We start from the raw sequence: 25086 nt of genomic DNA, 5'->3' as shown, positions 1-25086 counted from the left end.
TAGTTTATGGCTCTTTATCCTGAGTACCTTCTACCCAGGTGAAATCTCACCCTCTCTCCCCCTGGTTAAAGCCTCACTGAAAAGCCCAGCTTTGGACCAATGACCCTCTCTGATCCTATTCCCTCATCTCTTAAATGGGAGTGATCATCATCAACATTATCATGTTATAACAACACTTGTGATAATTATGAGATTGTCATGAGAAAATAGGACTCCAGGAGTGAAGATGTACATGTTGGTATTTATAAAATCAGGACAGTGTTCTCTCCCTCCCTGAATCGGGACGATTTATGCGAAAGCAAGTTATAAAAGGCCGATGAATATTTTAGAAACATTAATTTTAAAGAAATCACCACTCACTCGAATCTCACCTCCTCTCTGGTGATTGGAAAAGTTGCTCAGGTTTGGGAAAGGCTAACCAGCTGAGTCAAGCTGCCGCCTACACCACCTACCCACCTCCGCTCCCCTCGCATCCCCCAGGCGACAAGGCAGAAAGGGTGGGCAGGGGAACACAGCTCAGCATTTATTTTTGGACCCAGCTCACTAAAAATACCCCAAGCCTCCCTGTTTGATCACTCTCCCTTTTGACCTGAATGGATCGCGGGGCCCCGGCGGCCCGCCCCACCCTCGACCCGTTGTCCTTTAAAGGAGAAGGGCGTGGGGACGGATTCCTGCCGCTCAGGGACAGATGTGCGCCACCCGGACAGGCGGGGCCGCGGCCTCACTGACGTCAGGAAAGCGCTCAATCGGCCGCAGCCTCCCGGCCGGGCCCGAACACCCGAAGGGTGGGGGGGACCCGCGAGCTGGGATTGGCTGGCCAAGTGCGAGCGCCCGCGCCGATTGGCTGGCGAGGTTTTAGAGGGAGTCCCGCTCTCCAATTAAAGGGCCCCGCCGCAACAGGCTGCGCACAGAGCTCCCCCTGGGCCAGCGATCTTAGCCATTCAAGCACAGCTGTCCCCACTGCACGCCCTCGCGCCTAAGCCTGAGCAGCCAGGCGCTGTCTGTCCACCCCAGAAGAGGATGGCAAAGGTGGCCAAGGACCTCAACCCGAGAGTTCAGAAGGTGAGCTGAGATCTGTCTGTACTTAGGCAGACTCCTTTTCCCATTTCCCTCTCCTGTTTGAAGAGGCTTTCCTAGATATATGGAGAAGAAAATTCACTAAATTCCAAGACTTTATAGAAAATAGAATCGTTGGGAATACAGGTTTGAGCCAACAGGCACATACCCCAAATGCTACTCTTAAAAGCCTTTGTGTAAAGTATTTGCAAAGGATCTTGGTTCTTTGATGATGCTAATTAAAATTTAAATAAGGTAAAAAACTTGTTTCTTAAATGTTAACTCTGTGCTTTTGGAGGAGTGGGGAAGGAACCCTACCCTCCTCCTCCAGTGATTGAGGTGAAGGTGGGAAGGGGTAATATTTACTCACAAGGAATCTACCCCCTTTGCTCTCATCCCAGCCTTTTCTGTTTTTCACACACACATACAAAGAAAACAGTTTCTTTAGCTGGTGGTGTTGGCAGTGGCGACAGTTCCAGCACACGGGAACTAATTTCTGTCCCCAGGGTCTTCGCTTTTCCCTTTCAAGAAGGGCTGGCTGGGAGCCCAGAAGGTCATGGGTGAATGACTGCCTGAGGGGCCTGCAGCTGTGCCTTTAGCTCCAATCCCTGATGGTTACTTACCTGTAGACGGTGGGGGGTGGGGGCAGGGTAGGGGAAGGTTGTCACAGGCTAGGGGCTAAGAGGACCTGTGAACTGGAAGGAAGCCCAGAGACAGCCTAGACCAGTGAAGAAACTGAGTCTCAGGGTCACAGAGAGTTGGTTCTGGGAGGCTGTGGAGCCTATGGGAAAGCCTTAGGCATGGAAACCCCAGCTGTGCCACTTTCTAGCTGCTCCACAATGACCAACCACGTCCATCACCTTTCTGAGCCTCAGTTCCCTTGTCTCCCATAGAGGGATGTTAGGCCCCGACTCCCTCACAGCAGCAATAATAGCTATGGTACCCCTTAGTGTTCTCTCCCAAAGTAGTTCTGTTTAAACTTAAACTCTGATTTCAGGGAAAATCAGACTTTTGGTCTTTCAAGGCAAAGTCCCCTGTAAACATTTGCTATTACCTGGGCAAGGCGGGATAGAATGAGAGGGGGAAGGAAAAAGAAAAACTAGTCAGAATCGAAATGCAAGTGAGCCACTTAGAGGTGCAGGATTTATGCATCTGATTTACGACTGTACCACTGCAAGGCTGACCTGCCCCAGACTCCCACACAGAGTCCATCGGACCTCTGAATGTGTACACCAGGGCAGACTTCATCCAGAGAGCATCCCTCTGGAATGTTCCTGCCCCCCCACCCCCACCCCCGCTTCACAGTTGCCAGACTGTTCGCAGAATCCAGTCATCTCTCCTTCTCTGGAATTCTCACATGTTAGACCTTAGTAAGCTACCTGTCCTGTTAATTTCTACCTACTAGTGAGTCAGGCAGGCACTGCTCTTACTTTTCTACCCATCTTTCTAAATTCCCTGAGGGACAAACCTTTCTTGCTCATCTCTGTTCCGACGCAGGCTGCCATGCACAGCATGACTCAATAAACTATGAGTGAACCAGCTAAGACCATAGTGTTCGCAGACAGTACAGTTTGTGTGTTACTGTTTTCTAACTTGTGGCAGCTCCAACATATTTGTGTGTCTGAACTGCCTCCCCAGATTCAGCCAAAGGAAGAGAGTCCAGAGCGAAAGGGGCAGTGTCTCATTGTCCAGTGGCACATCAGATGATTCAGGATTGTTTTATTACAAGCTGATGGACAGTTAATGTGTGAAGGGAGACAGGAGACACGGAACCTCTCTTCTCAGCACAGCCCAGGTCCCAGCTAGGAGGAAGCCTTGTTTTTATTTTCCTTTGCATGGGAGAGTGTGATTATACGGATTAGAGGTGGAACACAGTCTCCTACTTGTCACCCTCTAGTGCCAACTTCCTTGCCCTGCAAAGGGTTTATTTTCCATTTAGATCCAATTACAGGCTTAGTGAAAGAATGTGGTGGGTATAGATGAAAGGGAGGATATTTTTTACCCCTTGGGACTGTGACAATCAGGAGGAGGGTCACCGTATGGGTGATGAACCCAGGTCCTCCACTCAGAAAGCCGAGGGAAGGGAAGGGAATGGGGGGAAATCTCTCTTTGCTGAGGTGTGTATCGGCAGTTAAATGCTGGGTTGTATCAACAGCATGCTGCAGAGCTTTTATGGCATATTTACTTTTTAAATCTGCAACAGTGGTGGGTTTGCTAACATTTGGCTTCAGGAGGCATAATCACACTTAGGCATTTTGAGGCAATTTCAGAGATTCTTAGAGCTGCAAGAGACCGATTTACAAAATGAGAAATGGTTTCAAATGGCCTCCACAAGGACTCCGCTGCCCTGCACCCAAAGGGAGGGGGGCCACAGGGAATCCCAAGAGCTGGAAAGTCAGAAAACAGTCTTTGAGAGAGAGAACATTAAAATCTCCAAGTTGGGGCAGCCTTTGAGATCATCTCCCCAATTCCAGGCAGACAGGGGTACTGGCCATGGGTCCCATCCTTAGTTCATGGCAGGGTATAGAAACAGTCCCTTCCCTCCTCCCATATGCACTGAGCCAAATGCTCCCATTGGCTACTCTTGAGCCCTGGTTTGTTTTTCAACTGGGAAAAAAGTTTCCTAGCATGGAGTTCTTGTTCCCTGAGAATCAGGAACTAGCCAACATTCCCTGGTAACAAAAAGCCTGGAAGATCAAATGCCATTTCTCTTGGTAGAATCAACCACCACAGTGGGTGTGTTCTTCTCTGGTTTATTAAGTCATGAATAGTCTTGTAACCAGACTGGGGTTTAAATCCCAACTCCACCACCTACTAGCTGTGTGCTCCTGTGTAAGCTGATTAATTAACTTCTGAGTCTGTGCCCTCATCTGAAAACTGAGGAGACACTAAAAGGATCTCCCTCCCAGTTCAGTTCAGTTCAGTTCAGTTGCTCAATTGTGTCCGACCCCATGAATCACAGCACGCCAGGCCTCCCTGTCCATCACCAACTCCTGGAGTTCACTCAGACTCATGTCCATCGAGTCGGTGATTCCATCCAGCCATCTCATCCTCTGTCGTCCCCTTCTCCTCCTGCCCCCAATCCCTCCCAGCATCAGAGTCTTTTCCAATGAGTCAACTCTTCACATGAGGTGGCCACAGTACTTAGCTTTCCTTCCAAGGGGCCCGTAGTCATTAAACGAGTTGCTGTATACAAAGGGCTCAGCACCTGAGGGCAAGTAGACTTGGCCATTGTTATGGTCCGTAGTGGTGGGTGTATATTTCAGTGAGCACATGATTGCTGAAAGGAGTCTTTTGGTGAATGAGGACACACTTCTTCAGATGACTGGCCCATCTGAAGAGCAACTAATTTTCATTCAGCTGAACAAAAGCCAGCAGCCTTGATAACCTAGAACAATGACCGATGACCTTGTCTTCGTTCTAGCCTAACATACAAAATCTGCTTAGACAACAGAGATCATCAGTCAGTGAGCATTTCACTGTGGAGTCCTGGAATAGTTAGGCCTGGAAGGAGACATGGAGCTCTTCTCACTTGATAGATACAGAAACTGAGACCCAGAGCAGTCAAGTCCTTTCTCTGAGACTGCTAAGAAGGTGGGCCGGGGCCCGGTAGGCTCTGCAAGAATACAGGCTCTTGGCTGCCAAAGAACCATTTGCAGGAATTTAGAAAGGACTAGAACAAAGAGATCTGAGAGCATGTTCACTGCTGCCTGTGTGCCTGCCAGTGGACCGGCTCCAGAGGGTTCTATTTCTCACCCCTCAGCACAATGTCCAAGGAGCATGAAAGGATGGCTCGTCCAAATGCATCGCCAGGGTCAGCTGGGCGTCTCCCTCCACCCTTCTCCACATCACGTCCCTCTTGGCTTTCCTGTCCTCCAGCCTCGCCCTCCCCCCTGTACTCAGCCCTTCCTGCTTTCACCTCCAGTTCCTGCCGTGTGCAAAGCTGCTGGCATGCTGCCTGGGTGAGCCGATCCAATGTCAACACGGCTCCTCGAGAATTGTCCTTGGCTCCCTCCATCTTAGAAATATATTAAGCTGTCATTTAAAGACTTTAATAGCCAAATCATTGGAGACATGCCCATAGGTGTATAAGCAACTTGGCCCAAAGAGAGCCATATTAAAAAAGAAAGAAAGAAAGAAATTATCCAAGTCCTGAAAGCTCTCCCCAGACAGATGGCTGAAGCCGTTACTTGTACACTGAAGATGCTTGTCATGCAGTACAGACGTATTCGAATATGTGGGGTTAGGGTTGACAATTGATTTGCACCGATACATCTGCCCCCTGAGGTGGTGGGGGGCAGGGAAAGCTATCTCGCAGATCAGCTCTAGACTTTACTCTAGCCATCTCTGCTCCAAGACCTTCTCCTGGCCCAGAGCTGACCAACAGTTCTACAAGCAGGACATGGAGTGACTTTGGCATTCCCCTCTGAAGATCCCACAGTTTGATCTCTCCATGTTAACTGGCCAGAGGTGACAAGGGAGAAAAAGAATGAGCTGGATTCAGCCAAGGCTGGGGACCAGGAGGAGGGGCAGATGTGCAGACTCACATGGGCATCTTCCTTTCCCTCCCCTACCCTGGCTATTTCTGGGGAGGGTTAGATCAGGAGCAGAGAAGTCAGGGAATAGTACCTCTTGTAACCCACCCTCTAGGGTCAGCTGGGCTCCAACAGAGAGATGCCATTTGACTTTGCAAGGGAGAATCTTTCTTTTCTACTTGCACATTCAAAATAGTGTGTTTATAATAAAGTGGAAATCAGTCCTGAAAGCACAGACCTTGGCAGTTCTTATCTCCCCCATGTTCATCCAACACCACTGAAATATGTATGATAAGCAGAGTTTTCTGGCAAGGGGTCAAGCTGTCACAGTAACTGCAAGCAATTTACTGGTGACTTTGGACAGGTCGCTTTTCCTCAGAAGGGGCTGACTTTGAATGACGGCTGGAAGCTTCATTCCTCCTGCCATCCACTGACCTTTTCTGGACCCCAGACTGTCTCCTAAATAACAAATGATTATGGGAAAACAGGACACAAACACCATTCCATTGAGAGTGGAACTGGGGAAGAGCTTTTTGAGACCTCCACAAGGAAGAGACAGCTGCTGCTCTCTAAGTGCCTTCATTTGGAAATAGCCCCCTCTTCCCTTTCATTTGCTGATTAGGAAGATTTGGCTGGCAGCTGCTGCTGTGATCTCACCAGGTGCAGGGCCACCAACCACTTCTACAGGAGACCCTCAAAGCTGTACCATTTCCTTCAATTCCCATGCAACTTTCAGTCCTGAACCCATTCTTGGAGCTCTGTTGTTCAGTCCCTAAGTCATGTCCAATTCCTTGTGACCCCATGAACTGCAGCACACCAGGCTTCCCTGTCCTTCACTATCTCCCTGAGTTTGCTCAAACTCATGTCCACTGAGTCAGTGATGCCATCCAACCATCTCATCCTCTGTTGTCCCCTTCTCCTCTTGCCCTCAGTTTTTCCCAGCATTAGTGTCTTCCAGTGAGTCAGCTCTTTGCATCAGGTGGCCAAAGAATTGGAGCTTCAGCATCAGTCCTTCCAATGAATATTCATGGTTGATTTCTTTTAGAATTGACTAGCTTGACCTCGTTGTTGTCCAAGGGACTCTCAAGCATCTTCTCCAGCACCACAGTTCGAAAGTGTCAATTCTTTGGCGCTCAGCCTTTTTTATAATCCAACTCTCACATCCATACATGACTACTGAAAAAAACCGTAGCTTTGACTATACGGACCTTTGTTGGCAAAGTGATGTCTCTGCTTTTTAATACACTGTCTAGGTTTGTCATAGCTATTCTTCCACAAGAAGCAGGCATCTTTAAATCTCAGAGCTTAGAGTGTATCAATGGCCCAGATCTTCAGAAGCTCCAGAAATGCCTTCTGTAAAGCTTTTCAAGAAACAGTGAAATAAGAAGTTTGGTCTCCTATGTGGACCTAGACTATTTTAGTGGCCTAAACTTGTGTTTGGTATTTAGGCCTAAATATTTGATGTGGAATTTCAGTTGGGCTTTCACAAAAACAGAAATAACAGTACAATCACAAAGCTTCATAAAACCCCTAAATCAACCCTTTGTTCACTGTCTGCTCTCCTATATGAGAAGTGTTGTTACATGTCTTCCCAGGTTGTGTTGGTCTTACTTTCATCATCCATTAGGACTTTTGTCCCCCAAGGATCTGCACAAAGATTCATCCGTTCTCTGCTAGAATGGACCAGTTTGGGGAAAGGCAAGGGAAAGGAAAAAAGAGAGACATCTTTTGAGTACACTCAGGATGCCTGATGTTTTCTCTCGCTTGTCTCATTTAGTCTTTAGGACTACATTGCAAACATAATGATGTCCTTTTTACACATGAGTAAATGAAGACTGAGGGTTTCAATGACTCGCCCAAGATCATATAATGACAGATTAAGAACTCACACCCATTCTTCTCTGACTCTAAAACTGAAGCTCTTTCCACTGCAGGAAGACACCGAAGGCTTTCGTCAGAAGCACAAGTCTGGTGGAGAAGGACTAGGGTTGCTACTACAGGCTTCACACACAGATGCAGGTCAGCCCACTGCTGATGGTGATTCAGGGATGGCCCAGCATTTGCCAAAGGTTACCAGGCCTCTGTACCTCTCTGATACTTCTTGGCCACAACCAGGTGTATGCTGACATCCACACCAAGTCAAAGCCATTTCCCAGGCAGAAAAGAAAGACTTCCTAGATCTGTTCCTTCCTCGTTTTCTAGAAGTCTGCTAGAACTGTCTAGAGAGGAAGCTGGTAGAGAGACAATCTAAGGGATCATATAATAGTATCCAGAAATTACTGAAGAAGCAAGGACACTTGACAAAAAAAAAATCCTAGAGATCCAAGCTCCGGAGCTTCCAGGAAATTCTATCCTGGGGATAAGCTTGGCCTCTGGAATGCATATTCTCTACATGCCTGGTCAGCCTGACTCACGGTCTACCCAATAACCCAGGAATCAGGACCAAGCAAAACACAGCCCGAGCCCCCACTAGGACATGCTTTAAAAGGAAATAAGATTGCTGAGGGAGAAGAAACCAAAGGCTCTATTTGGCAAGTCACTCTTTTTGTAGGACAAAGTTGGCGCTAGGGTCCAGCCCGTGGCAGTTGTTCTAAATTCATATGATACGTGTATGTATTGATTTTTTTCCCCTCCTCTTATTTTAAAATATGGGTTCCTTTGTAAAATAAGTCTTTGGAGAAAATGTGAAGGAACCATTAGATAAAAGAGCTGAGAAGAAGCTACTGATCTGCTTGGTCAGTCCCTTCAGGTGGCAGAGGGGACATGGGGGCAATGTTATATCCAAAACTTGCCTGTGACATAGCAGAGAGGCACTGACTCACAGGATCTTGAAAGAATGAAGAAAAGGATATCTTCTCTGTTTCATCACTTCCATGCCCAGGGTCCCCTGACTTCATGTCACCCTCATACCCTCAAAGCTCAGAAGGTCAGGTGAACGTTTTGGCTGTGAATGTAGCTTTGGCCACACGGTTTAAAGGCCATTTTGAGCTTTTCATAGGTCTGCAACCAAATTGCTTACTCCTCTCTGGACCTCCAGTTCCTCATCTGAGAAAGAAAGTTAATAATAATTCTATTTAAGCAATAGTCTAATGAGAAAGTATGTAAAGCACCTGGATGCATAGTATGTTCTCAAAATAACATTTCCTCCTGCTGCTATTGGTATCCTCTTCTCATCAGCCCCAGCACAGAAATCCTATAGGAAGTTAAGTGCTAGAACATGGAAGACCAAGTTCATCTTACTGACGTCACAGGTGGCTTCTAAGATATCAGATTGCAGGACCTCTTTGTAGCTAAACTTAGACCTGGCCATAAATAGACCCGGGTCACAGCATCTGCAAAAATCAGGACAATGGCAACAATGTGCCCCGGGTGTCCGGTGGCTGTGCTTCTAAAAAGTAGTCCTCCTTTTCACGGAGACCATTCGTTGATCCCAGCTAGGTGATTTTACCCAGGCACTTAGCCGCGCCAAGCCTCGGATGTCTTGCTTTTTAAAACAGCATAATAGTCACCATTTCTTGATTTAGCAGATATTTATTTAATACCTATTACATGCCAGGCACTCTGCTGAGCGCTCAGTACAAGACAATGAATAAGAAAGTTCTGGTCCCTGCCTTGTAGACTTGAGTCCGGGGGAATGTGTTTCACATGAAAGTATGAGAAGAGGGAAGATCCTCTGGAAAAGGACATGGTAACCCACTCCAGTATTCTTGCCTGGAGAATCCCCATGGACTGAGGAGCCTGGTGGGCTGCAGTCCATGGGCTCACAAAGAATCAGACATGACTGAAGCAACTTAGCATACATGGGAGAGAAGAGCCAAATAATGTCAGTGTTCTATTACTCTGTGTTTTCCTTGACCTCCTCCATCTCACAGACACACAGAGACACACAGACACACCACTGTTTTTCTCCTCCTTTACTGTCTGCCCTCAGATTTGAGCATTGCACACATCTGAGCCACTCCCAACCCCAGTCATCTCTACAGTATCACAGTGATGTACATATGACAATTCTGCTTCCAGTTGTTGCATTTTAACAGGGCATTGAGTGAAGAGAAGTCTGGGAAAGGCAATAGCCAGTAAACAGTGGCCCCTTCAGCCCTGTTGCATACACACGGTGGTAGACCAGTTGTCTGTGCTCAGCCCATGTCCTCAGAGGCAGCTCAGCACCCCATGATGTCCTTCACGATGCTGGTGTCAGGGGCACCAAAGGGCAGGAACACAGGGTGAGAGCTCTTGGCTGACTAATGCCCCCTAAGAAACCTGCCTTAGGAAGGTAGCAGCTATTTGGGCTGTGTGACTAAGAGGCATTTCCACGTACTGATTCACGGCTGACCACCAAGGTGACTGACCCAGCTAGTCCTCTGGCCAGAAGAGTTGGAGGGGAAATGGAGCCCAGCCCTGCCCTCATCCTGGAGGAGAGCCACCCACCTGCCGAGGGACACCTGTGCGCCCACCCCACTTTGGCCCTGTGGTCACCAGTGTCCTTGCTAAGGGGTCTGGCTCTGATGGAGGTAGGGGTCAGCATTTGAGGCTTATTTTAGAGAAAGTATGGGAGGGAGATTTTGTTTTTACTCTTATTAGTATCAACAGAGGAGAAGGTTTTTTTTAAACAGGGATCTGTGGATAGAACTGGTGATATCAAGGAACAGAAATGAAGAAAGTTAGTGCATCCTTATATACCTAACCTCTAACCAAAATGAAGCATTTCTTTTTTTCCATTATAAATGAAAACAAAAGCCCTGGCAGTTTAGCATCCTCTGTGCCTTTTTTTTGTTGTTGTTAAGAAAATAAAGCTATTGAATGTGACATTTAAGTTAGAAAAAGATAACTGGCTATAGGCCCTGTGTCCTTCATACTGACGGAAATCTGATATTTTCATATCCTATTACAGCCAAGAGGGATGACAGGCATACTGCTCATACTCATCCTTGTTCTGAAATAACAGTAATTAAATCCATGACTGGTGGTGTTAATTAATTTAACAAAGGCATGTATGTTACTAAATTACAGATTAGCTTTTACATATTGATATTATTTCAGTAATATTCATTTTCTTTGTAATACTATATATTTTCATTTGTGCTTTTAGAACATGGTTCTGAAAAGGGACACTTTCATATCAGACAAAAGGACGCAAACAGATTAAGACTTCTGTCAAAAAAAAGCTCTGACAATATTCTACATACACACACACAAATATCTGCATACATGCACATGTACTCAACCCACATAGTGAGCCTCTTGTGTGGAGCAGACAAACAGTTCAAATCCCAGCTCTATCACCTGCCTCCTATTTGGGTAAATCCCATTACCTCTGAGCCTCAGTTTTTTCATCTATAAAATGGGCCTAAAAGTTGTCCTCATGACAATAACCTATAAAGTTCTTAATACAGCATTTGACAGCTCCTGAGTGTGTGTTACACATGAGTTATCATCACTATTGAAAGACCCAATGAAAGTAAAATGTGCAAACATTATTCTGGTGAAACTCATCACCTCCCTCTGATTTGGCCAACTTTAAGAATTCATTCTGTGAAAACACATATTCCATGTAATTACTATAAGTCAGGGGCTGAGCTGGGAAGCAGAGAAGTAAAAAGGAAAGAAGTTCCAGAAGCTGATAGTTTGAGAGATGGAAAGCCAGCCTGGCCACCAGAGAATCAAAGCCTTGATCAGAGGTTCAAATGAGGGAGTGAGGGAGATCAGAGAGGAAGTACTTAACCCGACCTGGGGAGGTCAGGGAACGCTCACCAAGGAGGTGACATCTGAGCTGAATGTTGAAAGACAAGGATGAATGAATATTATGCTTGGGTCACAGGCCAGTGTTATGAGTTCCAAGTCTTGACACGCCTGTTCTCAGTTTTACTTGACTTCTAACTTGAGAAGTATCATCCATCTTCAACTACAGAGAGATACACTCCTACATATCCATCCATCCATCAGACACATCTTGTAACTTTCTCATCCGAGAACTTGTCCCTCTCGCCTCTCAACCAACACCCTTGGGATGATAGGATAGCACAGCCTGCCAAGCTGGCATGCTTGAGACTCCCAAGCTCAGCAGAGAAGTTACAGCAAGCTCACCCCGACTCAGTTTGAATTTTTACAGGAAGATGTAGATTTGTGTTGTGATTGAAGGGAAAAAAATAATAACTGAGGATATGCAACATATATGGAAAGAAAGGAACAAAGAGAGAGAGACACACACACACCCTCTGTGAAATCCAGCATGCTTTGCCTGTGAGCAGAATGTGAAAACACAATTGTGAGGACCACAGGATGGTATGTGCACCCCAAGTTTTATCCACCTTCCAATTCTGAAGTCATTCAGCTAGTAATTAGAGGAAAAGAAATTCCACAGAGAATTCCTTGATAAACTGTGAGAAGGGAAATCAGGAAACTTGAGTAAGAACGATCCCTTGCATCAGAACAATTCCTTCAGGTTTCTGACTTGGTCTGAGACTGTGGGGCCCCTTCCTGCCATGATTCTGCGCAGGTAACGCAGCACAATGAAAACCACATGGTTTGTATATCGAAATGCCACTGAAATAATTGTTGGCAGTTGCTTTGGGTCAGTTGCAGATGGTATGTTAAACAGGTTGGGGGCGGGGGGGGGGGGGGGGGGAAATGACAGATGATTCCCTGCCAGTTATCTGGAAAATGAAATTATGGGGACAGTCCCTGGGTTTGCAAGGATCTGACAAAGAGGTGAAGTTTGACGGAAAAGCTGGATTTCCTCGTCTGCCCTCTTTCACAGCCTACAGGCGCAAACAGCCCACTGGGAGAACTTACTCTGTAGCAAGATTCACACTAATTAGAAGAGCTGTTGCCGCTTGCCTGGTACCTCCTTTGAACCCTACTAGGTCTCCCGGCAGGTAGGAAGTCACCAAAGAAACACATGCTCTGACCGCAATCTTGACCAATATGTAGGACTTGTACGGTGAACCAGATATGAGAAAAAAGTGGCCACTGCATCCCCAAACTAACGAACTAAGGAAACAGAACCAATGGGTGAGAGGGAGGTTAGGTTGAGAGAGAGATTTTAGCTCGAAATAAGAAAAAGCTGTCTAATAATTAAAGGAATTTTAAAAAAACTTGATCTTTTGACAAGGTCTCAGTGCTTATAAGTGGCTCTCACAGCATCTGGCCACGTGTTCCATCTCCCATTTAAAGTTGTGGATGGGGTACTTGGACAAAATCATTTTTAAGTCTTTCTGAATCTGAAATGCTAAGACACCCTGAGTTCTAATCCTAGCTCTTCTACAAACGAGCCCTTTCCTGGCCATTTAACTCCTATCCCATGACATCTTTCTTATGCCTACATCCTCCATTCATGAGCTCCTTGAGAGCAGAGGCCAGGCCTTACTTCTCTTTTGTGTCACCCTGGAAAGCCAGGCATACAGGAAGGGCTCAAAAATATGAATGGACTGAGAAGGAAATGAGATGGAATCAGGATACAGGAGAGAGAAGAGAGGCATCAAAAGAAGTAAGAGCAAGTGGGTTTTCCTTCCTGGCAGAGACAAGGAATCCTGAGTAGACAGGGAGACGGAGAGGAGCAGGGCAGAGGACACAGAGAGACATGGAATAGAGTAGGCTGGACCGTCAGCCTCTTCCAGAGCCCCATACACGCTGCTTAATCTAAAACCTTCTGATTCATGGACCGCAGTCAGAACTGGCAAGATGGGAAAGTAGCCCAAAGAGTGGGAGGAAGACTCCTAGAGAGTATTTAGGAAGGATCCTAAGATGAAAAGGAACTGAAAGTGAGGGGGAATCAGAAAGGCTCCCTTCCAGAGCAGCCTGAATTTTCCATGTCTGGTGCCGAATTCAAACTCATCCTCCTTCAAACTCATCTACACAAGGGTACACTTCAAGGTGGCGGATGAGCCAAGCCTTGATTTGCTTCCTGCCTTCAGACAACTAACACAGACCCCCCATCTGAACCTTGAAGCGGGCCCCCTGTTTCTGGCGGGAAGCCTCCTGAGAACAAACTCCCATGATTTCCCCGGTCCGGGGAGACAGGTTGGCTGGGATCTCTAAACAACAGCAGCCACATCTCAGAAGGGTTGGCCCTCCAGAGAGATAAGATACAGCAGGACGACTGAAAACTGGCTGAAATTTAGTCCAAACCACTCATAGCTCACATCGATATCTACTTAAAGTTTCTAGTCCTTGATGAATATTTATACCAAAATAGGGCCAGTGGAAATGTTCCATCTGTGTGGATTTTTAAGAGTTTTGCCTTCCCTCAGCCACGTTGACCAAACTCAGGAAAGTGGTGGAATCAATGCCAAGTACATGCTCTTTGAAGTGCAAGAATAATTCTGAAAAGGCCCTGGACCCATCATATTTCTTCTTATCCTGCAGACTCAGAGTTGGCACTCCCTTCTTTAAAAATGCATAATATCAACACCTCTCAGTGCTTTATAATTTCAGCCAGTCTTTGACACCCTGCTGACTATGATCACTTTTTTGAAAGAGTGGATAAGACTATTCAAAGTTCTGCTGGGTGAGATTGTTTTGTTGGTTGACATTTTCCCCATCTTTTGAAAATCTGAATGGCCCAGTTCATCACTTTAATTCTCCTTTTTACTTTGCTAGTAGAGAAATGGCCCCAGATTTTCTCCTCAGGTTTTTTAGTCATCCCATGCTCCGCAGAACCAAAACACCAGAAACTTGAACCAGTTATGCTCTTGGTATGACGAGCAAAAATAGAAGCCTTGCTCTTATACTTGGCGTATGACCTGTACTTACCACACATGGGCTATGTGTCAGGCATTGTGCTACATAGGTTTTTTTCCCCTCATCTTTACATAAATCCCATTTTACAGATGAGTAAACTAAGGTTCAGAGGGATGAAGTAAATTGCCACTGTGACAGAGCTGATGCGATGAATGGGAATTAAATGTAGACAGTTCAGTCCTCAGCAACCGCCTTCCCTCTAAACCATTTCTCATCTATACCAAACATGTTTATAGGGCTCCACAATGTTGGGCCATGAACTTGTTGGTCACAAGATGAATGAAGTTGGTACCCAGACATGCATTAACAGTGCTGAACCATGTTAGTCGGAATTTGTCTCCATTTTCAGTTCTCTTACCTTTTGGATTATAACCAGGAGAAAGTCTCCGCCTGGTGCTCATAGGGCTTTAACACCTATATCACTTGCCCAGTGTCACTTTGAACAGAGAGAGAGCAGTCCTCAGGTTCAGAGCTTTAAAGCAAGAGTATTAGCTAGAATTTAATGGTGTTGGTTCATATGTATTGCATTTTTATTATTACCTCTTATTTTTTCAAAACAAGCAACTTTTTAATGAAATATAGTTGATTTATACTGTATTAGTTTTGTGGGTACAGTGGTTCAGTTATACACACATACACACACATACACACATATATATATATACATACTTTTCAGATTCTTCTCCATTATAGGGTATTACCAGATATTTAATATAGTTCCTTGTGATATACAGTAGGTACTTGTTGTTTATCCCTTTTTATATAACAGTGTACATGTGTTATTTTCAGACTCCTAATTTATTCCTCCCTGCCTTTGTTAACCAGAAGTTTATTTTCTATGTCTGTGGCTTACCTCCTATTTTTTCGAAATTGTAAGGAAAAAAGGTTTTTCAAGAAATATGTTTTAAAAAACTGATTTTTTTTGAAGAAAAATTAAGAGTAAATAACCACAGAGATGGTATACTGAGGATAGGACTCAGGAAAGAGGAACGTAGGGCTTCATAAACATCTAATACTTGATAATCCCTGATCTCTACAGCACTTTACAATTTTCAACATCTCTTGTATAAATGACCTGCACTGGATTCTTACCACAACCCCATGAAGCTGGTAGGGATTGTGATCCATTTCAAAGATGAGCCATTTAAAACATCAAGGTTCAGAGAGCAGAAACATCTCACCAGGGTCACACAGACAGTGAAAAAGCACCCAGGGCTCAGGGTCAGGTCCAAGATCCACGGTGCCTCCCGCAGTGTCCCCAGCACATCGTGTCAGGGCAGGAGGGAATAAAGGGGTACTCCAAGGCAAGTAACCAAGGCCCAAAATGCCAGAGGACGTCTGTAGAACTTGATGGCTCCCTTGACTGCCTGAGTCTCATAAGTTCCCAGTGATTGTGTATATTCTGTTTCATGGACAAGCCTACAGTTGCTCCATTCTAGTGTTTTTGTTTTTTACTTTATTTTGCTTTACAATACTGTATTGGTTTTGCCATACATTGACATGGGTGTACATGAGTTCCCAATCCTGAACCCCCCTCCCACCTCCCACCCCAGATCATCTCTCTGGATCTTCCCGTGCACCAGCCCCAAGCATCCTGTATCCTGCATCGAACATAGACTGGCGATTCGTTTCCTACATGATAGTATACATGTTTCAGTGCCATTCTAGCTTTGCTAAAGAAGCCTGACTTTCTCTTGCTAGTCACTCACTTTTTAGACGGTTCCAAAACTGGTTCTCCTGTCAGGAGCACATGTCCAACTTTCTGGGGTACACTAAGGAAGGGATGATACAAACTATAAAAGAGGGAAAGCCAGCTTCTGCCCAGGAAGAACATTTCTCCCAGCAGTTGGCCAGGGTTCAGACTGCAGGGCCAGGTGACTAGATGTGCGGGGAGTCCATAAATGTGGGACAACCAGTGGGGTTGGATGACCAAGGAGGTGAGTTGGCATTTCCGTCAGTCTATCCAGGAAGAGCTTGCAGGAGCTGAACATACTCCTAGGGATGATGCTGTGAGCCAGAGGGAAGAGTTTGAGCAGATTGATGCCTAAGACAGAAGCATCCTGAGAACCAAAGGGAGACCAGAGCCCAGCACTAGAACCCAGGAAAGGGGAGGGCAGCAAGTGAGGGAAGCACACAAGGGCTGGCCAGGCAGGTGGGGTGATCAGGCGAGGCTAGAATTCTGGAAACAACAGGAAACCAAAGTCGATCTTTCTTCTTCCAACTCAAACTACAGACATCAGCTTCAGGTAGAAGATCACTATTATGTGTTAGCTTTTAATGCACCAAAAAGCAGTGTGCTGTTCTTAGTCGCTCAGTCATGTCCAACTCTTTATGACCCCACGGACTGTAGCCCGCCAGGCTCCTCTGTCCGTGGGGATTCTCCAGGCAAGAATACTGGAGTGGGTTGCCATGCCATCCTCCAGGGGATCTTCCCAACCTAGGGATTGGACCCAGGTCTCCCACATTGCAGGCAGAGTCTTTACTGTCTGAACCACCAGGGAAGCCCAAGAATACTGGAGTGGGTAGCCTATCCCTTCACCAGGGGGTCTTCCCGACCTAGGAATTGAACCAGGGTGTCCTGCATTGCCGGCAGGTTTTTCACTAGCTGAGCCACCTGGAAAGCACCAAAAAGCAGTGCTCAAAGGAAAAACTGAAATTGTTGCAGAGGAAGCTATTGATCCCCATGTTTACAGGGGCAACACGAGTGCAAGGCACTGCCTTAGCCACTGGTGATGGAGCTGTGACCTAGACACACAGGGACCTTGCCCCCAGAGAACTGACAGCCCACCAGGAAAAAATGACATCAAAGTGTATATACTCACGGGTATACCATCATTAAATAATGATAATCACAATAGATACAACAAAGAAGTGCAAGATGCAGGCTTTTCTAAGACCCTAAATACCTGCGGGACCAGTAGAAATTTGTTAGGTGAAGGGAGGAGAGAAGGAAGATAGTCCAAGCAGAGGGAAGTGCCTATGGGCTAGCTTAAAGGGATAGAGGAATTTGACATCTTTTCTAGGGCACACAGTTACATGAGTAATTCTAAATTTACCCCAGAGATAATTTGCTGGCAGGGCACTTGGCTTCTGTATCTCTAATTCTGCATTTTCATTCTGTTCCATGAGCTGCAAAGGTGGGACCTGGAAAGTGAGTGACTTGCAAAATGAATGACATCTGCTAATTTCTGTTTCATAAACATGAAAACCTTGGCCTACCTCCTCTTTAAGGTGTTTTCCTTTCTCAGAATCTGTGATTTTCTTGTCTCAGGTTTTCTTAAAGGCTGCATTCAACTCTACAGAGTGTGGACAACTGGTACATTATGCAGGGTTGGAAAATCAAGGAAAGGATGAAATATTTGAAAGTGTATTGAATGTTAGTTTTAGAAACATATGATAGCAATAAAGACAGAAGAGGGAAGTCGTTTATAAGAAGGATCTTGTTTTAAACCAAGAAAATGTCCTGTGAAAGACACCACCCTAAAACACAAGTGCTTTTTTCCATCAAGGCCCCAGTGCTGGCTGAAGGAAACGTTTGTGTCTCAACGCTTCCCTTGTCCTATACATTAACCATGAGATTCCCAGCAGAATCACTTATATAAGTAAAGCCTTCAGACTTTTAATAACAGGGCTATACCTTTACACCACACATTTCCTTTTAAGATATTAAGATTCAGATTGGCAAGATAAGAAAAAATTCTCCAATATGAGTTGCTAAGTCCCCCACCACCACCACCACACACACACATTTCCAAAATGAACTCCAATAAAAGTGTATTATCCTTGAAAAGCTCAGTGATGCTGCCATTTCAGGATTCAGATGCACACAGTCACACACACCAAGTGACATCCTTACAGAAGGCTGTTCTTATTTATTTATATTTGGCTGCCCAAGCAGCATGAGCGAAGTTAGTTCCCCCACCGGGAATCAAATCCATGCCCCCAGCACTGGAAGCATGGAGTCTTAACCACTGGACTGCCTGGGAAGTCCCAGAAGCTGTTCTTAAGACACCAGGCCTCTAAAATGAGAGAGAATAAGTAAACATTGCCAGCCTCAAGCTTACAGTTTTATACTTGAGAAGGAGTCTTTTAAGGGTCCAAACCTAAGAACCATGTAACCAATGAGATCTTCACTTCCAGTGTAACCTCGGGACACCAGGCTTGTTCTCCTTTAGAAGGGGGAGTTGCTAATAAATACTCTATTCAGGGACTTCATTTTCTTTGATCTTGACTCCCCAGGCTACTTGGTAAACCTCTAGATAGGATTCCCAGCAGGACAGGATAACTCCTGGTGGCTTTACTGCCATCTCCCCCAAAGCAGGCAGGGCCTTTCCAAGAGGGAAAAGAGACAACTACAAAGGGGGGGGGGGGGATTGTTGGAGCTTCTGGAAACACTTAGTTGGAAAAGAAATGCCAGGTCAGCTCCTCCTGCTGTGTGGAAATCCCTTTCACAGTGGATGAAACGGTGCCCATGTTCTGGGAACCTGAGTGTCTCAGAAGATCCATAAAAGTCTGGGGGTGGCAGAGCAGGAAGGCAGGAGGAACCTCTCCCCGCCATACACACTGATTAAGCAGGTGAGCGAGCTGCTCGGATGGGCAGGCTTTTCTAAAAGTGGGTGATTCTCAAAAACAGGAGAGAAGGGCTGTGCCCCCTGGGCTGTTTTGACCTCTTTGCGCTTTGCGGTGAGCTCTTCACAGTGTCCTGGGCAGGTTCTGCAGCTGGTGCAAAGTGAGCCGGTGTCAAAGGGAAATAAGAATTCAGTCCAAAACAAACAGCTATCACTTGAGTCCAGCTGGGTTCCTCATACTGGATTGGCCGAAAAGTTCGTTCAGCTTTTTCCATAAGATGCTACAGATGGAAAAACCCAAACGAACTTTTGGGCCAACCTAATACAAAGACTTGTGGACCTGCTTTGGATACAACGTCAGCTATCAACAAGAAGCTGGCCGCCCAAGAGGCTGGTTTGCTTTCCTCCCAGGTCGTCATCATTGTCTCTCTGCCAACAGAATGTTAAACAAAGGAGTCAGAATCCTGGGTGGGGGCTGACAATGCCCTAGGTTTTCCGTAGCCATCAAGTAGATCCAGCTACCCAGCCATTGGTGGTTCAATTTAGGAGATGGGACTTTTTGCCCCAGTCAGTACTCCTCTTTCTCAAAATGACCCCAAGCCCCATCTCCTTTGAAAGGTAAAAGATACTCTGCAAGTATTTCGAGGCTGCCCCCTTACCAGGGCTCTGGCAGTGCCAGCTGGAGAGGAGCCCGGCCACACCAATTGTTTCATAGCGTTGCTACAGCCGTTCCTTCTAAACGGCCCTCCTGTCAGGCCCTCCCATAAGCTGCCAACCCTTGGGGAAAACGTCCTGATTTCCGTCTGGTGCTCTCAGCTGCTTTTTTGATGTAAGTGCTAAAAATACAAGAGAGTCAATGTATGGAAAAGGCAGACAGAAAGAAGGAAAAGAAAAAAGGGGTAGATAATCCGCCACCGTGGCTGTCTGAGCACTCGGTGTCCACTCTGCGCTGCCAAGTGATGATGTGGGACAGGCAGACATTACACACAGACTCGGCCGAGCAGGCCGATAACCAGCACCCGCGATGGCAACGTGTGTGTGCGTGCTCCGTCACTCAGTTGTGTCCGACTCTGTGACCCCTGGACTGCAGCCAGTCAGACTCCTCTGTCGGTGGAATTTTCCAGGCAAGGATACTGGAGTGGGTTGCCATTTCCTTCTCCACCATGATGGCAATAAGACATTTTTAATCAGGGGAAAGCTCCAGGATGCAGCCGGTTGAGCATAGGGTCAGCTAGGGTGCAGGGGTGGCGAGGCAGCTGCAGTATCATCAATAGAGCCAGCCGCCCCAAAGGCAGGCGGTCTGGGCATTCCTGCTTTTCTGGAACCAACCTCAAATCAATGAGGCTTGTCCGACAAGGGTGGGGGCAGGGGAGGCAAAGGCCGGGTCTTAAACAGAGAAGGCTTTCATTTTATATTTCCCTGGCCACATATGGATTTGCTTTCCGACTTGGTTTTCCTAGCCCGATTAACCCTTGTTCACACGTGATGTGACCCTTGGGAATCTCTAATCATGTCTTCCCCTGGAGGGGAACAGAACCATATAAATTATTACAACTATTAAAAATGTGCCATAAAGGGTTGTGTCTGGTGGTTAGGAACTTAAGGGGGGCAGGAGGGAGGACCCAGCCTAGGAAAAGAAGAACCTCCCTGAGGAAGCGATAGGAGGAAATGGACAGTGGTTTCTAGAACTTTCCTGGCACATGCTTGTCGAGGAGCCTGAACAGATGACTAGGACACGCTTCAGGGACAGCTGGTGTGGGAGACACAGAAGCAACAGGCCCCTTCACCCCACAAAGGGTCTGGACCCACCATGGTTTTTGCCTACCTTTCACGTACTTTAGAGCAGGGGTCCCCAACCTCTAGGCCTCAGATCAGTACCTCCTGTCAGATCAGCAGCAGCATTAGTTTAGGAACAAAGTGCACAATAAATGGCGTGTGCTTAAATCATCCCCAAACCATGCCCCCCCCACCCCTGGTCTGTGGAAAAACTGTCTTCCACAGAACTGGTCGCTGGTGCCAGGAAGGTTGGGGACTGCAGCTCTGGAGCATCTGTGAATTCAATTCTCCTTCCTGGCCACCCTGAGTTAAACTTAATTTTACCTGTTAAACATGATGTATTGAGAGAGAAAGGACAGTTCCTGAGCATATATCCAGAGAAAACTCTAATGCAGAAAGATACGTGGACCCCAGTGTTTACAGAAGCACTGATTGCAAGAGCCAGGACATGGAAGCAACCTAAGTGTCCGCTGACAGGTGAACAGATAAAGAAGATATGGTACCTGTATGTGATGGAATATTACTCAGCCAGGAAAAGGAAGGAAGTAATGCCATTTGCAGCCATGTGAATGGACCTAGAGATGATCACACCAAGCGAAGCGAATCAGAAAGACATGATATCACTCACATAGGGAATCTAAAAAGTGATGCCGATGAGCTTATTTACAGACTCACACATATAGAAAGCAAGCTGACAGTTACCAAAGGGGGAAGGGGAGGGGGATCAATTAGGGGTTTCGTTCTAGCAGAGAAAAACTGCTGTTTATAAAACAGATAACAACAAGGTACTCCTATGCAGCACAGGGAACTGTGTTCAGCTCTTTTAAAAAGACAACAATAAAGGACAACATGGTATGTTTTGCCCCAAACCCAAATTCATCTAGAGCTGAACCCATACAAACTATCTTAGTGGACAAAACCCAAATGAAACACCATTTCTCACAGGGAGTGAAAAGTACTCTTTAGGGGCATCTGTAAAACTATCTTTGGGACGCCAGACACTCCTAACATCCTAAACTAAAGCCATCAGACTAACTGTCCCAACCACAGCCAGTCCAAGGAATCAATTTCAACACACATATGTAATAGGAAAAATAATTGAGTCTTAACCTAGAATGCAAACTTCTCAGCCACTTCTGCAATTGGCTTGTCACCCACCCAATGCTTTCCTTTACTGTCTCTTTAAATAGGATTGCTCTTTATAATCAGAAAGAAAAAAGAAATTTTTCCATGCACAGAATTCTAAGCACTAGATCAGTAGGGCTCATCTCAATTTGTTTAGTCTGTACATTTTTAGCCTTGTTACACAATTTAGGAAAAGAGGGTCTAAACTCAAGAGATTTCTTCACATTTGTGCTTGTCCAGACAGAGGAAGAGAAATTCTCAAGGAGCAGACTTGGGGGAGAAACAGTAGATTTCGATACAGCCCCCTGGAGAACATCTCTGCCCCCAGATATGACCTCTAACGTAGACAAGGATGTTGCTTTAGCCTAGGGGGACTCTGTGGTTTTAGAAAGCACTTTATCCAAAGTTGTCTCCATGGTTGATACACACGTCATCATAGAGAGCATGGGTGGGACGGCACAGGATGGAAATTTGGAAAAGGGAGCAGCTGCCAGCATTTGGTTCTGCACTCTCTGCTGCTACCATGTTCTGAGCCAGTCCTCCTAAGGCGGAGGAGGGGATAAACGACCCTGCCAGGGTCTGGGCTCCACATCCCTGCCTTTCCTCTCCTATTTGGGGAAACAGGGTTCTCACGGCCAAGATCTGAAGCCACAGCCAGGCTGGGCTCCTCCGTCTGGCACCGTCACCCGCTCCCCGCTTTGGCCCCAGGGTGGGGTAAGGAGAGGACCACCCCTGACCTCAGGCCTGGCAGAGGGTCTCAGGATCCCTGAGAGCCCCTGAGGGGCGTTGGGCCGCCAGTGAAATTTAAAGGAAGAGGAAGGGTGTGGTTTCCCTTCCGTCTGGCTGTTAAGAATGTTACTGCTTTTGGCACAGAAGCCTGTGAGGCAGGCCTGTGCCGGGGCAGATGGGACCAAAATGAAGGGCAACAAAAGTCAGGCAGCCCATAAAACCTCACCCTGGAGGAGTGGTGGTCTGCAAGAGGAGTACAGGATGAGAATACATTAAGCCAAGGAGCTGAGAGCCTTCAAGTCCAAGTTGGAATAGCCGAGGGCCCAGTACTGAGGCCCAGTTGTTCCCAAACTTGTCTTCATGTTAAAATCCCCGGGGGAAACTTCCAAAATGTCTACAGCCTATGGCCCATCCCCCAAGACTGGAGCTAAGTTGCTCTGGGATTCAGCCTAGGCTTCGGAAGTTTGAAAAGATCTCTAGCTGATTCTAGGAGCTTCCCTGGTGGCTCAGATGGAAAGAATCCATGGTGCAGGAGACACAGGTTTGATCCCTGGGACGGGAAGATCCCTTGGAAGAGGAAATGGCAACCCACTCCAATGTTCCTGCCTGGAAAATCCCATGGACAGAGGAGCCTGGTGGGCTACAGTCCATGGGGTCACAAAGAATCAGACATGACTGAGCAACTAACACTTTCATTTCATTACCGCTGCTGCTGCTGCTAAGTCGCTTCAGTCGTGTCCGACTCTGTGCGACCCCACAGACGGCAGCCCACCAGGTGATTGTAATATGCACTCAAGTTTGGGAACCACTGATGTGGCCCCTGGCTACTCAAAGTGTGGCCCCCAGACCAGCAGCACTGGCCCCCTCTGGGAGGTTGGGAGCACCATGGAATATCAGGCTCACTCCAGATCTGCTAGACAAGAATTTGCACACTGGCCAGATCTCAGGGGATCTTTCTGCTAATCAGAGAGTCGGGTAACTTGAGAAGCGCTGGTCCACGAGACACAGCCAAATCGTCTTACTCAAGTACAATCCTGTGGCACACGCCTTCCCTCCTTCCTGGCATCGACTGCACTTGTAATTGTATCAGTATATTCAGATGAGTTATTACAGAAGCCAGTGTTGTCGTTCAGTCACTAAGTCGTGTCCAACTTTTTGGGACCCCCATGGGCTGCAGCACACCAGGTTTCCCTGTCCTTCACTTTCACCCAGAGTTTGCTCAAACTCATGTCCATTAAGTCAGTGATGCATCCAACCATCTCACCCTCTTTTGCCCCCTTGTCCTCCTGCCCTCAATCTCTCCCAGCATCAGGGTCTTTTCCAGTGAGTCGGCTCTTCACATCAGGTAGCCAAAGTATTGGAGCTTCAGCTCATGTATGTGAGTTATTACGGAAGTCAGTGTAAGGGCCCCACAATATCTAGAGATAGTTTCTTGACACTGCCTATAGTGTATGGGTTAAATTGAAATGTAAACTTGCGTCACGGCGTAAGCACCAGCTCCCTGGCCTGGTCCTAGCCACTTGTGACCTGTAGTCATTTCAGGCTCCCAGGACAGGGCAGATCAACTGGGGGAAGCCAGTGCCCAGTGCTTCACGCACACAGGCACTGCCCATGGTTCTGGTCCACTTCCTCCACTGGCTGCCACCTCTCCCACTGAAGCCCGTCTGATGCCCTGAGCATCTACACTTTATTTTGCAGAACAAGGTTGGCTGGTCGAAATCCTGGGACCAGGGTGATCATGACCTTGTCTTACTGCTCCCCACTCCTAACCCTTCCAGGACATCCCACCCCTACAGCAGTGCTGTCCACCTCTTTGGACCCACGTAGTCCAAGGCCCCGAGTCCCGAGTCAAGGCGAGGCTCGCGGGAGGCGGTCTGGGGTCTGGAGACACCTGGTGTGGTTGGAAGCTGCAGGATCGGAATCCAAAGACATGAGTGTGGGTCATGCTCTGAGTGGTGTACCCTAACAGTTCTGGGAGCTTGTTTTGCTCGTGAGCCAAATGCTAAATTTTGACATCTTAGGCTGGTTGTGAAAACCACGTGAGAGAAGGGATGTGAATACACTTTGCAACCTGTAAAGTGCTGTGCCTGGGCCGTAGAACATGAGATGAGAGCGTAGTCAAGAAGTGAGGCCTGCCTGGTTTCATGTCCAAGCTCCACCACTCATTGACTGTTGGATTTTGAAGGGGAGGTGAAACCTCTCTTAGCTTGTTTCCTCACCTGGAAACAAGGTTACGAAAAGTGCCTCCTGTAGGTTCATCAAGAAGCTTAAATTAAATATTATGCAAATGCTTGGCATATGCCCCCACATAAGGTGGTAAATGCTAGCTATAATCATAATCATTAGGAAATATAAAACAGTTTTCTTTAAGGTATGTATCTTTTTTCTTTTTTTTTTGGCCATGCCACATGGCATGTGAGATCTTAGTTCCCCGACCAGGGATCAAACCCACATCCCCTGCATTGGAAGCACAGAGTCTTAGCCACTGGACCACCGGGGGAGTCTCGGAAAAATAAAACAGTTTTGCTTGAAGTTGTAATTCAAATAAGGATCGACTC

General features: G+C 46.7%; 1 protein-coding gene across 1 annotated transcript in view; it reads left to right on the top strand.

Annotated features, from left to right (window-relative positions):
• The first annotated feature begins 905 nt into the window (after positions 1 to 905).
• The window catches only part of LMCD1 (LIM and cysteine rich domains 1), a 56704-nt gene continuing 32523 nt past the window's right edge, over positions 906 to 25086 (top strand). The window contains exon 1 of the mRNA XM_004018302.4: positions 906 to 1062. Coding sequence (XP_004018351.2) covers positions 1021 to 1062 — 42 coding nt within the window. The 5' untranslated portion in view covers positions 906 to 1020. The remainder of the gene's footprint in view (positions 1063 to 25086) is intronic.

Source organism: Ovis aries, chromosome 19, assembly GCF_016772045.2.
Source record: "Ovis aries strain OAR_USU_Benz2616 breed Rambouillet chromosome 19, ARS-UI_Ramb_v3.0, whole genome shotgun sequence".
In the NCBI taxonomy this organism is placed as follows: Eukaryota; Metazoa; Chordata; class Mammalia; order Artiodactyla; family Bovidae; genus Ovis; species Ovis aries.
This window is presented reverse-complemented; position numbering and strand designations above follow the sequence as displayed.